The 17909-nt window shown below is 36.8% G+C and overlaps 1 protein-coding gene across 7 annotated transcripts in view; it reads left to right on the top strand.

Moving 5' to 3' along the window:
* Window positions 1-11104, top strand: part of LOC119780129 (citron Rho-interacting kinase-like) — a 37967-nt gene extending 26863 nt beyond the window's left edge. For all 7 annotated transcript variants that reach the window (XM_038280045.1, XM_038280043.1, XM_038280039.1 and 4 more), the window contains 11 exons: window positions 1226-1306; window positions 1400-1535; window positions 3028-3167; window positions 3321-3413; window positions 3491-3599; window positions 3700-3828; window positions 3941-4021; window positions 4129-4207; window positions 5852-6034; window positions 8299-8686; window positions 9290-11104. In XM_038280045.1, coding sequence (XP_038135973.1) covers window positions 1226-1306; window positions 1400-1535; window positions 3028-3167; window positions 3321-3413; window positions 3491-3599; window positions 3700-3828; window positions 3941-4021; window positions 4129-4207; window positions 5852-6034; window positions 8299-8686; window positions 9290-9313 — 1443 coding nt within the window. In that variant the 3' untranslated portion in view covers window positions 9314-11104. The remainder of the gene's footprint in view (window positions 1-1225; window positions 1307-1399; window positions 1536-3027; window positions 3168-3320; window positions 3414-3490; window positions 3600-3699; window positions 3829-3940; window positions 4022-4128; window positions 4208-5851; window positions 6035-8298; window positions 8687-9289) is intronic.
* The last annotated feature ends 6805 nt before the right edge of the window (window positions 11105-17909 follow it).

Genomic DNA, 17909 nt, shown 5'->3' with positions numbered 1-17909 from the left:
GTCTCTACCTCTTATTTTTTCTTTAAATAAAGTTTACATTTCTGATACATTCTAACCTCTACAATATACTGTAACATAAGTACGTGGTTAAAAACCTTTTCTCCACAGCGTTGTAGTTTGTACAATGTTGGTGCTCTTCCTTTTTGTGTTGGCCAAATATTAATTAAATGCCGTATCATTACTAGAATTATAATATCTCTAAAGTGTCCACATCCTTTTAAAGGGGAAGTTCATTGTACAGATGAGACCAGAGATCCACCAAGGAGATCATTTATCAGAACCATTTCTAATCACTTCTTTTTTTTTTTGAGCTAATAATGCTAATAATCCCCATTTCTTATATATTTTTTGCACTATAGACCTTTAAAACTACCGTTTGTGTGAGTGGATTCTGTTTTCAAGAGTCTTTAGTGTGTTACATTAGCATTTAGCGTGGCTAGCATTGCTATATGCACTGTTTCTGTGGGCGTATCTCTAAAGTAATGTGCCAACGTTAATGGTAAACAACACTCAGAATACTTGCCCAATAGCTTTGCTCTTTTCTGCTTTCTGCACTCTCACACTTCCTTACAAAATAACTGACTAGTTTAAAAAAAGGAAGAATGAAGCATCAAAATCTTGAAAAAGATATATATAATATTCTAAACCTGTATTAGCATTCTGCTTATAAAAATGCTTGTGTTAAGCAAGATTATCTCATGTTAGTTATCCTTGTTCTTTTATTTTCCTTATACTTTTTTGCAAAGGTGGGCTCTCTATTCAGTCATTGTTTGGTTTTTTTTCTCCACATCTTTTCCTCTGGTGCAGCTGTCCTTTTGTCTAAAGCTTCTCTCTCCTCTGTATCATTCCTGTCTGCTCTATTAGCGCTACAGGTTTACCTATGCATGATGTTCCTTAAAAGTAATGCCTCTTGCGGTACAGCTTTAAATACATAAAGGACTTGAAAAGTATTTAAGTGATCGTTTAATGTTGTTTTTACATTCCAATAAAACTTGTGTTTATATATAAAAATAAACAATTAATAACCATATAACGTATTATATATAATTTATATATAAATATAAAAAGTTCTAATAATTGATGTATCTGATGTATGTATGATAAATTGTGTGCTGCAGTGAAATAAACTTTCCTAATTTATTTTTTTGTTAAAGCCCTCTCTGCCATGCTCAGTGTGCAGGGTTTTTCAAATCGTTCTTTCGTCCTTTCTTTGTTGTCTCTATAGAAGCTTCTGGGCAACTCTCTGCTGAAACTGGAGGGGGATGATCGTCTGGACATCAACTGCACCTTACCCCTCACAGACCAGGTACAGGAACACAGCGGAGTGCAGATTGTGTTGTGAGTGTTTTCCTGACTGCTACGGGTTTCTTTCTCATGGCTTTCTTATCTTTTTCCGCAGATCGTCTTAGTTGGTTCTGAAGAAGGCTTGTATGCTCTCAACGTCATTAAGAACTCTCTGACGCACATTCCTGGACTGACATCGGTGTTTCAGATCCAGATCCTGAGGGAGCTGGATAAATTGCTCATGATCACTGGTATGATGTTTGCACTATTTGATAACTATGAGTTTCTACTAAATCACCTAAAAAATCTGTGAAATAATTGAATTCCTTTTATTGAAGAGAAAATAGTTGTAACAGTTATTATATTATATTAGGGCTGAAAAAATTAATGGGATTAATCGATTATTTAAAAAATTGGTCAACAAGATTGTAAAAAAAAATAATAAATTGTAATAATTTTGCCATTCAAGATAATAAAAAAAAAAATCATCTGTCAATATGTTCTATCCAGAACTCCTCAAGTGGAAAAGTTTTAGTTTCACCTGATTTAATTTCTTGAAAAAAAAAAAAACAACTTCTTTAAAGAACCTTTGGCTATCAGATTATTAATCTATGAATCGAAAAAATAATCCACAGATTATTTTTATTTGAAAAATAGTCATTAGTTGCAGCGCTAATTCATATTGCAACTCAAATTATACAAAACACCAATTTTAAAGAGTTATATTATCTGTTATGTTTACTTTTTTAGGTATATATACATAATAAACATATAGAATACATATTTGCTACATTTAGCAATGATGAGTCATTTCTGTATGACCTTCTGTTTAAAGGTCCAATGTCATCTAAACTAAATCTAAACTTGTGTTTTTATCTTCTTTACATGTATTTCTATCAACATTTCATATTTATTGTGCATTTTTTTTTCTTTCCATTTTAATAAATACAAGTGTTTAAACTTTCTAAACAGTTCTAATCATTAGCCATGTTTTTAATGTGCTGTAAAGAGTCACCTGTAACTGTCCAGCTATTTGAGGGGTTCTTTCTCCAACCTCTCGTGAGCCTGAAAAAACTCCAGATTTTTAGAAGTGTTGTTTGATCAACTCAGTTCAAAGTGATGAATCATTATGAGAAGCATGGGTTATTGAAACAATGATTCAGTATAAAATTTGGATTCCAGTCTTGTAGCATTTGTTTAGTTACCTTTTAGTTCTTGTGTCTTGTCTCGTGTGTTTTTTGGAAATGTAAAGTTTAATGGAAAAACTTTGATGCAACTGAATTCCTGAACATGTAAACATACAGCAGAGTTTCAGACTATCCAGAAACGTTCAACATTGGCAACAAGATGGAATAAACATCTGTTAATATTTACATCCATCCATTTTCTACCGCTTAGTCCTTTTCAGGGTCAGGGTGGGGCCGGTGCCTATCTCTGGCAGTCTATGGGCGAGAGGCTGGGTAAACCCTGGACAGGTCGCCACTCTGTCGCACTGTTTGATAAACTAGGCCGTTACCGATATTTAAACAATAAATGACCTTGGCTCTATCTATGTTAATGCCGGTATATCCTGCTGCACCCCTAAATGAAATTTGTTAAACTTTTTAATTGTTTTTTTGTCTTACGTTTTAGTTTTAAAGGTATTTAAGGATCTTAAAAGCATCAGATTAAAGTTCCTGCACAGTGAGTTGCAGATAAATGCTTGCCTATGTTCTAATGCGTGTTCCGGTTGTTGTCATTCAGGGGAGGAGAGGGCGCTGTGCTTGGTGGAGATCAAGAAGGTGAAACAGTCTTTGTCTCAGTCCCATCTCCCAGCTCAGCCTGACCTCAATCCGTTCATCTTTGAAACAGTGAAGGGATGTCACCTCTTCTCATCTGGAAAGGTGAGTCGATTTTCTGCTCAAACAGAGCTGAGTTCTTGTGGGCTGTCATCCAGATGGAGCTTAATGAGCTGATGTTCAGTCACAACACAGCGCTGCACTGACTGATTACAGATCCTTACTTCTGTCCTGATTAGAGTTGTTCTGTCGTTACAGATCGATAATGGACTCTGCATCTGTGCTGCTATGCCTAACAAGATTACAATCCTGCGACATAACGAAAGCCTCAACAAGTTCTGCATCAGAAAGGTGAACAAACTGTGGAAGATCTGCTCTACTCGAACAAGTGTGTGACATTCTAATCCATTTTGTGTTTGTATTTGCAGGAGATTGAGACATCAGAGCCATGCAGCTGTATCCACTTTACCGGATACAGCATCATAATCGGCACAAACAAGTTCTATGAGATCGAGATGAAGCAGTATGTGCTGGAAGGTTGGTGTCGTCATTTAAACTAACCAGATGGTTTTACAGCAGCTTTGTCACACCTGAACGAGTTTATTCATTTAAATGATGGGGGGGTCTGTTTTTGCAGAGTTCTTGGATAAAAACGACGTAACTCTAGCTTCAGCTGTCTTCGCCGCGTCCTCCCACAGCTTCCCCATCTCCATCATCCAAGTCACCACAGCCCCTCAGAAGGATGAATACCTGCTCTGTTTCCATGGTTAGACCAATGAAATTGCATTGTTTACAATGATGAACAGGTTTACCAAACAGGGATGAGCTAAATTCAGATGGAAGTCTGCAGTCCTGAATGCTGGAATTTTGTCTTGCAGAGTTTGGTGTGTTTGTAGATTCATACGGCCGCAGGAGTAGAACAGATGATATCAAGTGGAGCCGTCTGCCTCTTTCATTTGGTAATTGTCACCCAGTTTCTTGTGTACCAGTGTTTCCTTTTGACTAATTGTTTGTTTACAAAGGACCAAAAGCAGTAGTGATGATGGATGCTTTGTTGGTTTTTCAGCCTATAGAGAGCCCTACCTGTTTGTGACCTACTTTAATTCTTTGGATGTTATCGAAATTCAGGGACATGCTGCTCTAGGGTAAGATATGTCTCTCTTTTTTTTTCATTTTGTCTTTGTTAGAAACTTCTTGCCTCGGTTTTCCTTAAACACACATTTTATAATTTATCTTTAGCAGAGTTTGTCCTGTTTCAGGAACAAAGATTAATGTATATTATTAGGATTTTTGTTGTTACATCAACACAAGGCAATGCAAAGCTGTACAGTGGAAGAAATATGTTTTTTAATTCATTTATTTTCCTTATACAAATACAATTCTGAAAAGCGGCATGCATTGATTTTAGCTTTATAGGTCTGCAGAGGCTCCTTATAAATTTGCCCTAAAACTTAATTAATACTCACCTTATTTTTCACTATAACTGTAAATTACGGTATTCAGACTCCGCATTCAAGTCGTTCCTTAGGGAGCACCTGGAGAAGCATTACAGGGTTATTCCAATTAAAAATATTTTATTAATCCCAAAGGGAAATTAATTGTTGAAATAATTCATAGTTGTTGTTGTTTTTCTAACCAGTCATTTGTAAGTGTTGATAGCTCTAGGCAGGAAGGATGCTCACTGTTGACCATAATATTTTCCACTTTATGAAGATTTTTTTCCACTTAATGAAGATTTTTTCTTTGTGAAATAATCTCCAGAGGTTTTGGAGGAGTTCCTAGAACAGAGCCAGCATTCTTTATTGGCTTTTTTAGCTTCTTTAAGTCTTTTCTCTGATACTGTTACCTTGGCAGAGGATGGCAGCAGAGATCAAACTCTCCACTTCAGACTGATAAATAATATGCAGCATTCTTGCTCATAGACAATGACGATTCTTTCAAATTTTGACCTCACAGTCGGTTATTTATATCGGTGCATCTCTAATCTTAATGTTACATTGCATTTTTTGTACATTATCATATGAGATATTTTAGTTTTACAATATTTGTGTTGAAACCTCCTCATAACTAAGTGGTTAAACAGTAGCTGTTGCAGTTAAATTTTTTTTCTGAACCTCGATATGAAAGGTTCACAAGGCTGTTACAAAGGCGTTAAACACTTTTGGACCATGAACCTCTTCTATTGTGTGTAGCCCCTCTTCACTGAGGTAATTATATGTCATAGTTTGATATAGAAGGCACTTTTTTTGTGACAGTTTTCCGTTTTCTGCCTCATATGGGTCGATTCACACAGCAGAGGTTTTGTGAATGTTTCCTTCCCTTGTACGCTGGTCATGAGGATTGCGGTTGCTTTGCGCTACGCTTGCCTACCAATCTGAAACATTCATTTCAGCTGAAGGGAGCTTTTTATTGGGCTATGCTAAGCTAAAATAGCTGCACTCGCTTTGACACCCTCCCCTCGCAGTCTCTAGGTACTGACAATATTGGTGCAGGTTGCTACTCTACAGCAGTCACTAAGACAGCAGAGTCTCTGACTCCACCCCAACAGATGGCAGTAGAAAATGCCGTTCTCTCCACTACAGACCTTTTGAAGATATGCAGCATCTTGCCTCCAAATACTGAAGAACCTAATCTTCTTCAAGATATACAGTCAGCTCTGTCTTATTATTGATGGCGGCACTGTTGCACATTCAGTAATATAACTTAATAAAGACTAGAACTCAGGCTGTGGCTTCCTGCTACTAAAATGTGAGAACTTATCAGATGTAACATGTTTTACTTTTCTTTAGATCACACTCTTATGCACATTTGGACATCCCAAACCCACGTTACCTTGGCCCAGCCATCTCCTCCGGGGCCATCTACTTGGCCTCATCTTACCAGAACAAGCTGCGGGTCATTTGCTGCAAAGGGAACCTGGTCCAGAGTCAAGAAGGCGGAGGAGACCTGCAGCGCAACGGCTCCGGCCGCAGGTGAGAGCACACAGCTGTGATCCTCTCCAACTCACACTCGCCTTCACTTTCACCTTTCAGTTAGGTTTCACTCCAGAGACGCATCGTTTTATTCTGTTTGATCTATTGTGGAAACTAATGAGAGAAATTAGATTCCTGCCCTTGGTTTTAAGATGAAGGATAAGAAAACAAAGGAAGTGATTTAAAACTTACATTTGTTCAAGGATAACAGCCCCCGCAAAATAAGTCAGAATTAATTCCCTTTTGAGGTTCATTAGACCTTACCCAGATGTTTACTGTACATGCGCTGTATAAAAATAACCTTTTTTTTAGCATCAGACTAAATATTTCATGCTTAGAATTATATAAAAAAAAAATATCTTCCTAAATGCACATTGCTTTTAATGGAGATGTGTATTAACACTAATATTCCTTTCTACCTTTGTTAAAGTAACAGACTCCAGCAGGCATCCCCAACCTCGGTCCTCGAGGCCCCCTGTCCTGCAGGCTTTAGAGGTTTCCCTGCTTTAGCACAGCTGATTATAATGATTGCAGTTGACCAAAAGCCTGTTAATCAGCCTTCAATTAAAATCTGCTGTGCTGGAGCAAAGAAACCTTTAAAACCTGCAGGACAGTGGGCCTCGAGGACCGAGGTTGGGGTTGCCTGGACTAGAGGATGTAGTTTACAACACTCTGCTTCCTTGTGACATCACAGGAAAAATTAAGATCAATAAGGGGAGATATTAGTCTGGTTTCTTTTTTGGTTAAATCTCTATCTGGATTCATGTCCTGTTTTCTGATCAAACTAGAACTGATGCGTTCATCCATGATAACTACTATCAAACTTGGAAAAGAAGAAAAACCCAACTCGTAAATTAGTTGGGGCAGCAGCAACCTAACCACAATTTAAAAACATTTTTAAAAAGGATTTTTTTTTAAAGAGCTGCTGTCAAAAAGTTTTATTCATAAAGCAAAAATGCAGACAGAGCTATAATAGTTGTGTGAAACCGACCAGTCTGATTGATTTGCAGAAGTTCTGTCAGGTCAAAAGGGGGAAACTGTCAGTAAACATTACTGTAGGAGGAGCAGGACAGCTTTTTTAATATCACACAGGTCTTAGTGACCTTTTACTGTCATTTTGTATGCACAGAGTGTATACAAAACAAGAGGTCAAAGGTTACTCTACTAAATACAGAGAATATTTATGAAAGCTTCTGTATTTGGAGATGTTTTAGTTATTGTGACATTTAGCATAGATAGAGGAATAACTTTTTGTTATCTTAACTGAAACTAAACTGAACTGAAAAAAACTGGGCTTTTAAGTTTTTACATGATTCTTTTTAAGCCTTTCAAATTCAACTATAAGTATTTATATACCATGAAATGTACACTGCTTTAATGCAAAGCTGGTGCTCCCTGTGTGACCTGCACATTTCATGACGTTGCTGTGTAACACGACTTCTGGTGATTAGGCTCCTCCCTAGGATGGCTGGAAAAACATGCATTCTAACAACTTGGACATTAGCTAAGAAAAGGGCTAACAGGGCCACTTAGTCTCGACTTTATGCAGTAATGATCGCGCTGTGCCCCACATCACCACTCACTGATCAGAGGATGTGTTTCTTCACTAGGTAGGCACAGCATGTTCAAGACAGGCGCTTCTTGGAGCAGGCAGGTTAACAGAAAGAGCTGATCACTCTTTTCTTTAGGTTTCAGTTACTACATCAGTATTAAGAGATTTCCAGTCACTCTTCTGTTTCCTCTCTGTTGATCTGATGGGTCACTGGGTTTAACCAACACAGTTGGGGGCCCACTTGTGGTGAGGGGTAGAATTATTTAAGATTGCAAAAGTGAGAAATTAACTGTTTGTTTTGTTTTGCAGGAAAGGGGGCGGATTGTTTATCTGCTATAAATCTTAATCTTTGTTTTTCTTTTTTAAATTGATTTGTTAAAAATGCTTTCAGTGAATAATAAAGAAACCACAGAATAACCTGTTTAGTTATTTCTAAAGTGTTCTGACTGCTGCTAAACTTCATCTTAATTTCCAACTTTTATTCTGTTAAGCAGACTTAGTGGAGCTGATTGGATCGGTCTCCTCTGACCACAGATAACAATGGTACCTGTAGACAGGCTGAATTAGCTCCAGTATGAATCCATTCCCTCATCGCATCCTGTGAATAACCTGACTCCTGCACTGCCAGGAGCAGTCCATGACCTGTCATTTGAAATATCTTTGGTTAAGAGGTACACCATGCCTGTCTTTACGCCTGGGTTCCTCCCCACAGTCCTAACAAGCGTGGGCCGCCTTCCTACAACGAGCACATCTCTAAAAGACTCGCCGCCAATCCCCTGGTACACGGCGACCCGGGCACACCCCACCGCTACAGAGAGGCTCGCACAGAGTTCCGAAGGGACAAGTCTCCCAGCCGGCCGCTGGAGAGGGAGAAGTCCCCCGGCAGGATGCTCGAGAGCCGGATCGTGGGATCCCCTGGCAGGGCCATGGCTGACCCCAGGTTAGACCGTTCCCCGGGCAGGGCCATGGCAGACCCCCGCATGGACCGCTCCCCTGGCCGGATGATGGACGTCCGAAGGGAGAGGTCCCCCGGAAGGTTCGAGGAGCGTCAGAGACTTCACACTGGCTCCGGCCGCACACCCATAAACCCTGTCAACAAGGTTTGTCAACATCTGTCTGTCTGTAGCATAAATCTTCATAAGCTTTCATTTTTTATGTGCTTTACTGATAAAACTAAACCCTCTAAATCCTCAACCCTCACACTCAGGTGAAGAACCTGCTAACTTCTCAGTGTGTTTTAATTCAGACGAATTAGAGATAAGATCATCCAAATTGTTGTTTGTCAATCATAGAGAAGCATTGTATACCAAATCTCTGTAGTCATCGCAATATGATCCTGTGATTATCTCCATTACAAGGGATCAATTGGATGCTATATATGTGGGAAATTGTATTTCAGCTGCCTTCTGTTGAATATATTTAGACTTTAGCTGCTAATGTCCACACTTTATCTGTTGAGGATTTTATTCCTGAGATGCTAAAGCTCAGTATTGGGGACACTTGGAAAGAAAAGGCCAGTTGTAAACATTATAACCTTGTTATCTTGATATTCAGCACTGGTTTTTCTAATAATGTGTTTCCTAATATTAGCCCAGTCTACTCTCATAAATTCCCCACACGGGGTGTGAATATTTCTGTAAGATTCTTTAAATATTCTTCCATTTTAAATACTAAACTGTACTTCTTTTTACTCTATGCTGTAGGTGTGGGACCAATCATCTGTTTAAGGAGCTGCCGTGCCACAATACCCATCATACAAGAAGAAATTCATCCTTTTCAAAGAACCAGGGAGAATGTTACAGCCTTGTGTTGAAACACTGCCTAAGCTTCAATACCTACACAGAAAAGCCGCTGTAGCAGGTAGTAAACGTAGCACTAGACAAAATAAAAAACATTCCTAAGATTAGGCTCTATTGTCACTAAAGAATATCATAAAATCAGATAAACCTGGTTTTTATTATGTTTTAACACATTGTTGCTATTTTGCAAAGAAAACCCAAGATGTGAGTTTTTCCGCATTAAGACTTGGAGGGTTTTGCTACCTTCAGACACCTTCGCACCCTTCTTACTACAACATAAGCACAGACATAGAAACTTTTAACCTTGAAATAATTTGCAGCCTCCAGAAATAAAAGGTTCAGGTTTGTGTAAATCAACAATAGTAAACCTGGCTCCGCTCCTCCTTAAACACCATAGCAACAGACCAGGTCTCCTCCAAACACAATCAGCATTTTATTACAATCATCTTCGGCTTGGCCGTCTGTCCACACGCTGACAGAAAAGAAAAGTCAAGTACCTGGACGAACAGAATTGCACCCTGGAATGGCCTCAGCCCCCCTCCTCACAGGTTGACACTAAAAAACACTACCCACAGCCCCCAGCAGCGATGGAGCAGTACCTTTCTATTCCTTCAGAACACAATCTGACTGTAAATAAATGAGACATAATTTTATATATATATTCTGAGAAGGACTTTCAAGGCTGGAAAAGCTGTGTCTATTTTTGTTAAAGAACAAAGTGATAAAAGTGTCCTATTAAACGTCCGATGAGTTTTCTTTTAACACGTCCCAACGCGGCTCTATCAAGTGGGTGATTGTATCTGGATCCAGCCTGTGAATGCACTTCCATCCGTCCAAAGGGAAAAACCTCAGTACTGAAACATATATGAAGGGTAAAAGGAATCATGTTGGGGTTTGAATCATTAGTACCTGAGCATTTCTTTTTGTACAGTGTTCCTTACTGTTGTATATAGGCTGAAAATGGAAATATTTTTTTGTTTTTTCTCTCCTGATTCGTAAATGGCATGGATATGTATACCTGAAACAAAACAGAGTCTTGTCTCTTGCTTCTGCCTCATCGAGTTCCACAATCTAACAACAAAGCACGTCAATATTAATTACCCTGTGTGAACTTTCTGCTCAGTGAAGTTACGTGACAATGACTAAATCTTTCTTCCTTTTCTTTCTTTCTGGTTTCGAAACTTAACTCTTGTCATACAGAGGAACATCCACTTCATTTAGACAGTTCGCCCAAATTTCCATCCATGTAGCTTAGAAAGACAATTTTATTTCTGGATCTCCTAATTTTCAGTTTATCAGTCATGGTTCTTGAATGTAAACATATGAGATACCTCATTTGACCCGCCCAGTATTTCTCTCAGCAGTAAGGCACTGAGTTTGAAGACTTTCTGGATTTTTTATCTAAAAAGAAAAAACCCTTCCTGAATGTATTAAAGAATATGGAGCTGATTTTACCAGTGTTTAGAAAAATAAAGTAATGCAACAGATTGCACACACGTTCAGCTGGTCTTTGTAGGACTCTGTACAAAAGGTTTGCCCACCTATTGTGATTTTATTTTTCTATTTTATCATCTTTGTGCTTTTACATAATCCTAATCATGATGCTCTTATGCTGGAAATTATATTGGTGTCTGCTAAAAAAAAATGTTTAATTAGCGTTTCCTGTAGAGATTTTGTCACGGAGTATTAAATATTATAACCATTGTCTTTCACCTCTAATTTGTACTGTTGTTTTTGTTAGCTATAAATTATAGAAAACTATCTTTCTATTCCTATTTACTGGCACATTTGTCCAAAAAACATCAGAATTTATGGTTAACTTGGTTATTACATAAAAAAAAAAATAATTTGAGAATTTCTAAGTAAATTATTTTTGTGCTTGAAATGGCATATTTACAATATGCTGATATTTAATTATTTTTAGTCTTTGTTTAAACTTAAGTCTCAACATGTACCGTAACATTAATGTTTACCTAATTATGAATTCCAAATCAGCTGAAAAATGTTAACAAATTCTAAAAAAATGTAACTCTTACTGTAGTAACCAAATCCATTAGTTAAGATATAGGAAATTAATTTGTTTCAGTTGTTTATTTAAAAGGGAAACTGAAAATGGGTTTTAACACAGCCTTGATGAAAACCCCAGATTTAAATGCTAAATAGTTTTTAAAATAATGTGTAACGTAATGATGCAGATGACTTGAATAGGCGGTTACTAGCTTAGTTGGCAAAAATGATTGTGCAGATGACAAATGGTTTTCAAAGTGCTGTAAATAATCTTGTTGGAAAATTTAGTGGAAAGAAAAGAGATATGGTAGAGAAGTGTGAAAATGGCAGTTATAACTAGTATTGGGCGTACAGTGGCCCCAGCCTCATAGAATCAAAGTTCATTGAGGTCCAGAACTGCTGACAGGTTTTATAGAATAGAATAGAAAATCCCTTTATTGTCCCACAATGGGAAATTCTGGTGTTTACAGCTGCAAAAAGATTATAGAAAAAAATGGTCACACAAATGTGGAACTTAAAACATGTATAAGAATAACATAATGGCAAAGAGTTGAAAGAAACAATACTGTAATGTAAAGTGTTTTAACAATATAAAACTGCACCTGGAGAATAAATAAATATACAGCTGTGGACATTTTTACAGTAATAGATATTTGAAAATAGCCGCAACATCAGAGATGTGCAAAATGACAGCAGCATGTTATTTAACTAGGGTAGAAACTGCATAATTAGCATCAATGTAACAACATATTGAGGTTGTTGGGAACAGTGATGGTTACAGAGTCTTCCAGATGCTGGGAGGAAGGATCTGTGATAACGCTCCCTGGTGCATTTAAGGTGCAGCAGCTTGTCACTAAAGGAGCTCTCTAGTTCTGCAACAGCTTCATGCATGGGGTGGGAGACATTATCCATCAGAGATGTTAATTAAGCCACAACAGTCATAGAAGGTCTTAAGGAGCATCCCCTGCACTATAAAAGAAGTCTCTCCTTATACAGATGCTGCTTTTATTTTCCAGCACTTTGATTGGTAAACAAACTGAATTCTACTGTTATGTGTCAATGGAGAGATAAAACGCAACAATGCAGGTGAGCTGCATTTTTTTCCCTCATCTTCCTTTGAGATTCCTATTAAAATGACATTCTGTAAATTTATTTTAGAAGCTGGTTTTTATTTTATTCATACACTCTAGAAGCTGACCTTAGTTTAAAGGACTGTTAAAATAGAGTAAACAAAAGACTATTTACAGCCAGTGGTATCACACAGTTTATCAGCTATAGGTAAACATCTAGGAACAAAAACTGCTAAACTGATGTCACCCTGCTAAAGAAGTACATTGTTTGTTTTTTTTCCACAAATAAAATCTTCATAAACAGAATATTCAATTCATCGCTCAGCCCTAAATGATGCCACGCAATAATTAACGCAAAAAGAACCAACTGCGTATTGAATTTAAATACTCTACATCACATACGTTTTTCAGACAGTCAGCTAAAATGTGTGTATTAAAATATAGTATTTAGATATAAAATTCTACATGTCTAAGAAACAGACCATAATGTTTTAATAAGCTAGAAAAAAAAAATCTGAATTTAACTTAACTGTCAAACTTTTGAATGTACCTTTAAATGATAATTTCCTGATTTATTAAGGTTTCCTGTATTTTTCTCAAGCAGACCAAACATCAGGAGCCCCTTTTCTTTTTTCACTTGTGCCTCGAGACTCTTGAAGACAGCCAATGAAAAGGCCATTTGTCCAAGCCCTTTGTGCTCCAGAGGCTGCTCTATTTTTAGGAGTTCAGCATTCATGTGACAATAGCTTGCCATTTCAGCCCCAGAGGCTGCAGCTCCTGCTCAGATCCGAGAGCTACTGAAGAAAAGCTTCAACAACCCCTTGTCTCTTTAGTTACCAATAACTTGTCTAAATCTGAGCTCCTCGTTCACATCATGCTGTGAGACGACACAGTTTGGCAGCTGCTGGATGTTTAGCCACAGAGTGGGAGGCCCCGGGTGCAAGAAGGCCTTTCAGCGCCTCTCTTTATATATAGAAGCCACACCTGTGGCCTCACCTCCTGACCTCAGCCCGCTTAGCTCATTTTCACAAGCTGATTCTTTCCTTGACCGGCGGAGCCTCAAGTGACACTGGACGACTTGTTAATGATGCATTGAGACGTGGCACATTGTAAGGACGTGTCCAGTGTCTGGAGTTTAACACTTTAGCGTGCGGCGCCCGCTGCTGATGACATCCTTAAGCTTTGTTTGAAATGCTCTGCAATGCTAACAACAGTGTGATCTTAAGGGGACAGCTGCTGACAGCTCATGGTGGCTTCTCCTTGTTTTCATTTCTACACCATTCGCTGTCGCCAATAGATTTATGAATATAAAGTGTGGTTTTAATCACCAACATTGAAATAAATGTATTTGGAGCTTCTAAATTGTGTTTAAAAGGTAAGTAAGTTCAATTAAAACTATCTGCCACTTTAGAAAATCCACCTACAGACCCATGGACGTAGGTTTGCATAGGGACATGTCCCTGCCAAAATTTTGGACCGACCTACTTGTCCCCACCAACAATTACATGTGAATAAAATGTTTATAATTTACAATACAGCATTTTTGCAGCAGTAGAGGAGTTCTGGATGGAAAATATTGACGGACGAATAAATTTTTTAACTAAAATGCAAAAAAAATTTTTTTTTTTTTTTTTTTTTTTACAATTTTGGTATAATTCCTTTTATAAGTGGGTCGCTCTGTGAGCTAAAGACATGTCTTTATACTCCAGTTAAAGATCAATCGATTACTAAATTTGTTGACATTATTTCAATAATTGATTAATCCGATAAATTGTTTCAGCCCTAAATGAAATCCATGAAATGGGTTAAATAGAGTAACTACATCCTAGACGTACAGCTTGTAGAGTGAGGTTAATATATTAAGTGCTCAGTGTCAGTTCCTCTTCTACTTCCAGTGCACATGTAAATACAATACATTTATTTGGCGTCCCTTGAATCTAATATTTGGCTTTGTTTCTTAATACAAAGAGAACATTTAAAAGAGTGGGATTTACCTCTATTTATCCCTGCGCAATTCTATATCTTAAAAATAAAAAAAGTATAAATCCAGATTTACCTAATGTCTTAGTCGGTGGTCATTTCAAGTGCAAACCTTTTCAAAGTGGAAAAAAGTCCTAATTCCTCATTCATCAGAGCCATTTAAGCTTCAGCCATTGATAAACAGCATCTATCGTGCGTAGTGCTTATAAAATTTGTATAAATGTAGCAAGAAGTGCTGCTTTTCTCTTTAGACCGACGTCAGACCAAATGTGTCCCTACAAAACTTTAAATTAAACCTAAGCCCCTGTACAGACCTTCCTATTTAATCAATTTAGATTTTTTTTCTTTTAGATTATACTTGCCTCTGTTGATATAAAGCAAAGTGTGAAACCCCCTTAGAGGTTTTTTTTATACTGATCTGTATTTTTCTTTAGATTTCCCTCCTCTTTATTATAGATATTGCATCTTTAAACAGTGGCCATCTAAATGAAAATCTATAGTTTACTACCCAGCTGTGTTTTCACCCTCTAGGTTTTATACTGGAAGCAAAATACATAATTGGATAGAACCTTTAACTGCTATTAATCTCAGCCGAAGCATTTATGTTTATGTGAAATACATTTAGGCAGTAGTTTATACTCTGTGTTTTACCATTACAATGTTTGTTAAGAGAGAGAGGTGAGCCAAATAACGGATGTAAAGCTGGTGTGAAATGTGAGCAATTTTGGCTTTAAAGTCCCGACAGGTCAGTAGATCACACTTAATGAGCTGCTGATTTCCAAGCACTTTTGTCTCTTTTATATTGCTGGTGAAAGTCCATAGCTTCCCAGGGCTAATTGATATCATACAAATATAAATACCCATGTAAACACCCTGTGCAATAACCCTGTATAAGGATCCTACTATACAAAAAAAAAAAAAAGCTATCATATGTGGACGCATATGATATATATATACTGTATATATCCCATGCACCTTTTTCTTCCTTTGGCACATTCTTCTTCTTTGAGCTGATGTAAAGACTACATTTCTCCACTGTGAGAATACAGTCAATCAAAGCAGATGGACTACATCACGCCCAGAGTTGTCAAAACCTGAATTGCAAGGATAGATTTTTGAGGATTAGATTCTCAGACGAGTTTCTCTTTGAAAATTTTTTCCCCAACTAGGAATCCAGCTCATGGTTTCTGACATACTGTTCAACCTAATTAGTTGTTGTTTTTTCACTTTGATTTGTTGCTGTTTTAGGAAAAACCGTGGAGTTCAGGTCCAAACGGATCACACAACAAAATGGGAGAATTTCTGAGGAAGGCATTGGTGTTTAAAAAAGAAACAAACGAAAAATTAAGTACATTACATATATATATATATATATATATATATATATATATATATATATATATATATATTTTTTTTTTTTTAAACACAATGTAACCTCCATGATCCCAACAGCAGCTCAGCTTTTGAACAGCTTTAGGCAGAAAGCTGTGCAAACATCTGGTGGTTGTGCCTTTGATGTCACAGTGCTGATGCTTGACTAATTGCAGCGGCTCTGAAAGTTCGTTAGAGAATTATAGGAGTCTTTGAAGATGTATACAGTTTTATTCCTGCAGCCTCTTTGAAAATGATTGAGGACAAAAATAGGGACACTTACTTTTTCAGATCCCCTCACTATCCTGTGAAGGGCCATATTGCAGCCAGATACTGTAACAGGGTGAAACTTTTGAATCAACCAAAGACTCCATGTTTTAATTAAAGTTTACTAATCAAACTACTTCAGTAGGAGAAGACAATTTAGACAGAGTAAAAGTTCATTCGTAGTTTTAGGCATAGTCCCATTTTTTCCCCAAAAAAAATTATTGACAGCGATTCTCTGCTCCTGTGACAACCAATTCAACTGTACAATCAACTCATTTCTGTTGCACCATTAACTGACCATGATCTTATTCTTATATTCTTAAAACACGACACCCACTGCCATAATTTCAAATAATTAATGTTGGATATTAAGGACTCAGAAGACTTAATCAACCCAATCCAAATGTGTGAGTTTCTAAATTACAAGATCATACAGTTTTCTATTTCATTCAGTAAAGAAATTAATAAAAGAACTTGAAAATTTTAACTTTAAATTTTATACATAAATTAAACATATACTACATTAAACCTAATCCCTCAGAAGTAGACAAACTTACAATATCAACCTCCTATCTAAGCTAGATGAAATGTATATCAGAAAGGGCCCAAGGAGGATTTATTAGATCAAGAGAATGAAAAAACACAGCCTACTTCTGTCATCTAGAAAATAGGAGACAACAACAAAATACTATTAAATCCTTGATAATTAATCAAGTGGGAACCAACAATGAGAAAACAATAGCAACAGAGATCTATATATTTTATAACAACTTATATACCTCCAAATTTTCTGAACTAAAATGTTAAGCCAGATTGAAAAATGTATTCCTAACATTGCAGATGACTATAAACATCATAACATAAGGTTAGAGGAACTTGATAATCTTGTTCTTGATAATCTTGCTTATCATTTAACAAAGCTCCTGGTCCAGATGGAGTCACGGCTATCTTTTATAAACATTTTTTAGTACCGGAAGATATAAGAATTCTATTCTTCCAAGTTTTCACAGAAAATTTCTTTTCTTGTTTATTTATTTTTTTAATTTAAACTAATCTTTCATTACACAGTTAAAACTGCAGCACGGGCATCACTGGTGGTATAACGATGACATTTGGGTGTTTTATTCAAGTTAAATACTAACCAATTTATTGTGGTGTAGAGTTAATAAACAACAAGAACCTTTTCCTAGTCAAAAACCCTTTCAAGAACCTGTGAATGGTCCCCTTCAAGTTTACCTGGCAGTGACAAATTTCTCAGTCATGCACTCAATCTAGCAACATATTGATTAAAGCAAATGGTAGGATGCAATTATTTAATAGTTTCTTTCAGTATTTTCTGTAGGCAGCGATGTTGGATTTTGATGCTATGGTTTGAATAATACCTTTTATTTACTGTCAATTTGAAACATTTGATTTAATTGCATATTAAATCATACAGTAAAACTTTTGAGGTACGTTTTTCTTTTCTTTTTTTTTTCACTTTTGTTTCCTATCATGGCTAAACGCATCAAACTGGATATTTGACGACTTCATCTCTTAACCATTTAATGTATTTTGTCTTTCTCTAAGTAAGCAATTTCTTTTATTTTGAGTTTAGCTGAATATCTGTAAAAAATATGTTTATAAAACTTCAAAACACACCTCCCTACAGGGTCTGCACAATTATTTTTGGTAAATTCAGATAGTCCTGATAAAACCAAAGGTTAAGGAGAAGCTGCCCCAAAGTGACTGAAAAGACGATATAATAATTGAATCTAACCTTGACATGTGAATAATTCTACATTAGAAATTTAAATGGTTATGGTAAGAGAAACTTGTCTAGATCAGCA

This window comes from Cyprinodon tularosa, unplaced genomic scaffold (genome assembly GCF_016077235.1).
Source record: "Cyprinodon tularosa strain WSP-4 unplaced genomic scaffold, ASM1607723v1 ctg155, whole genome shotgun sequence".
Taxonomy (NCBI): Eukaryota; Metazoa; Chordata; class Actinopteri; order Cyprinodontiformes; family Cyprinodontidae; genus Cyprinodon; species Cyprinodon tularosa.
The sequence above is the reverse complement of the archived record's forward strand: the minus strand, read 5'-3'. Positions and strand labels throughout refer to the sequence as shown.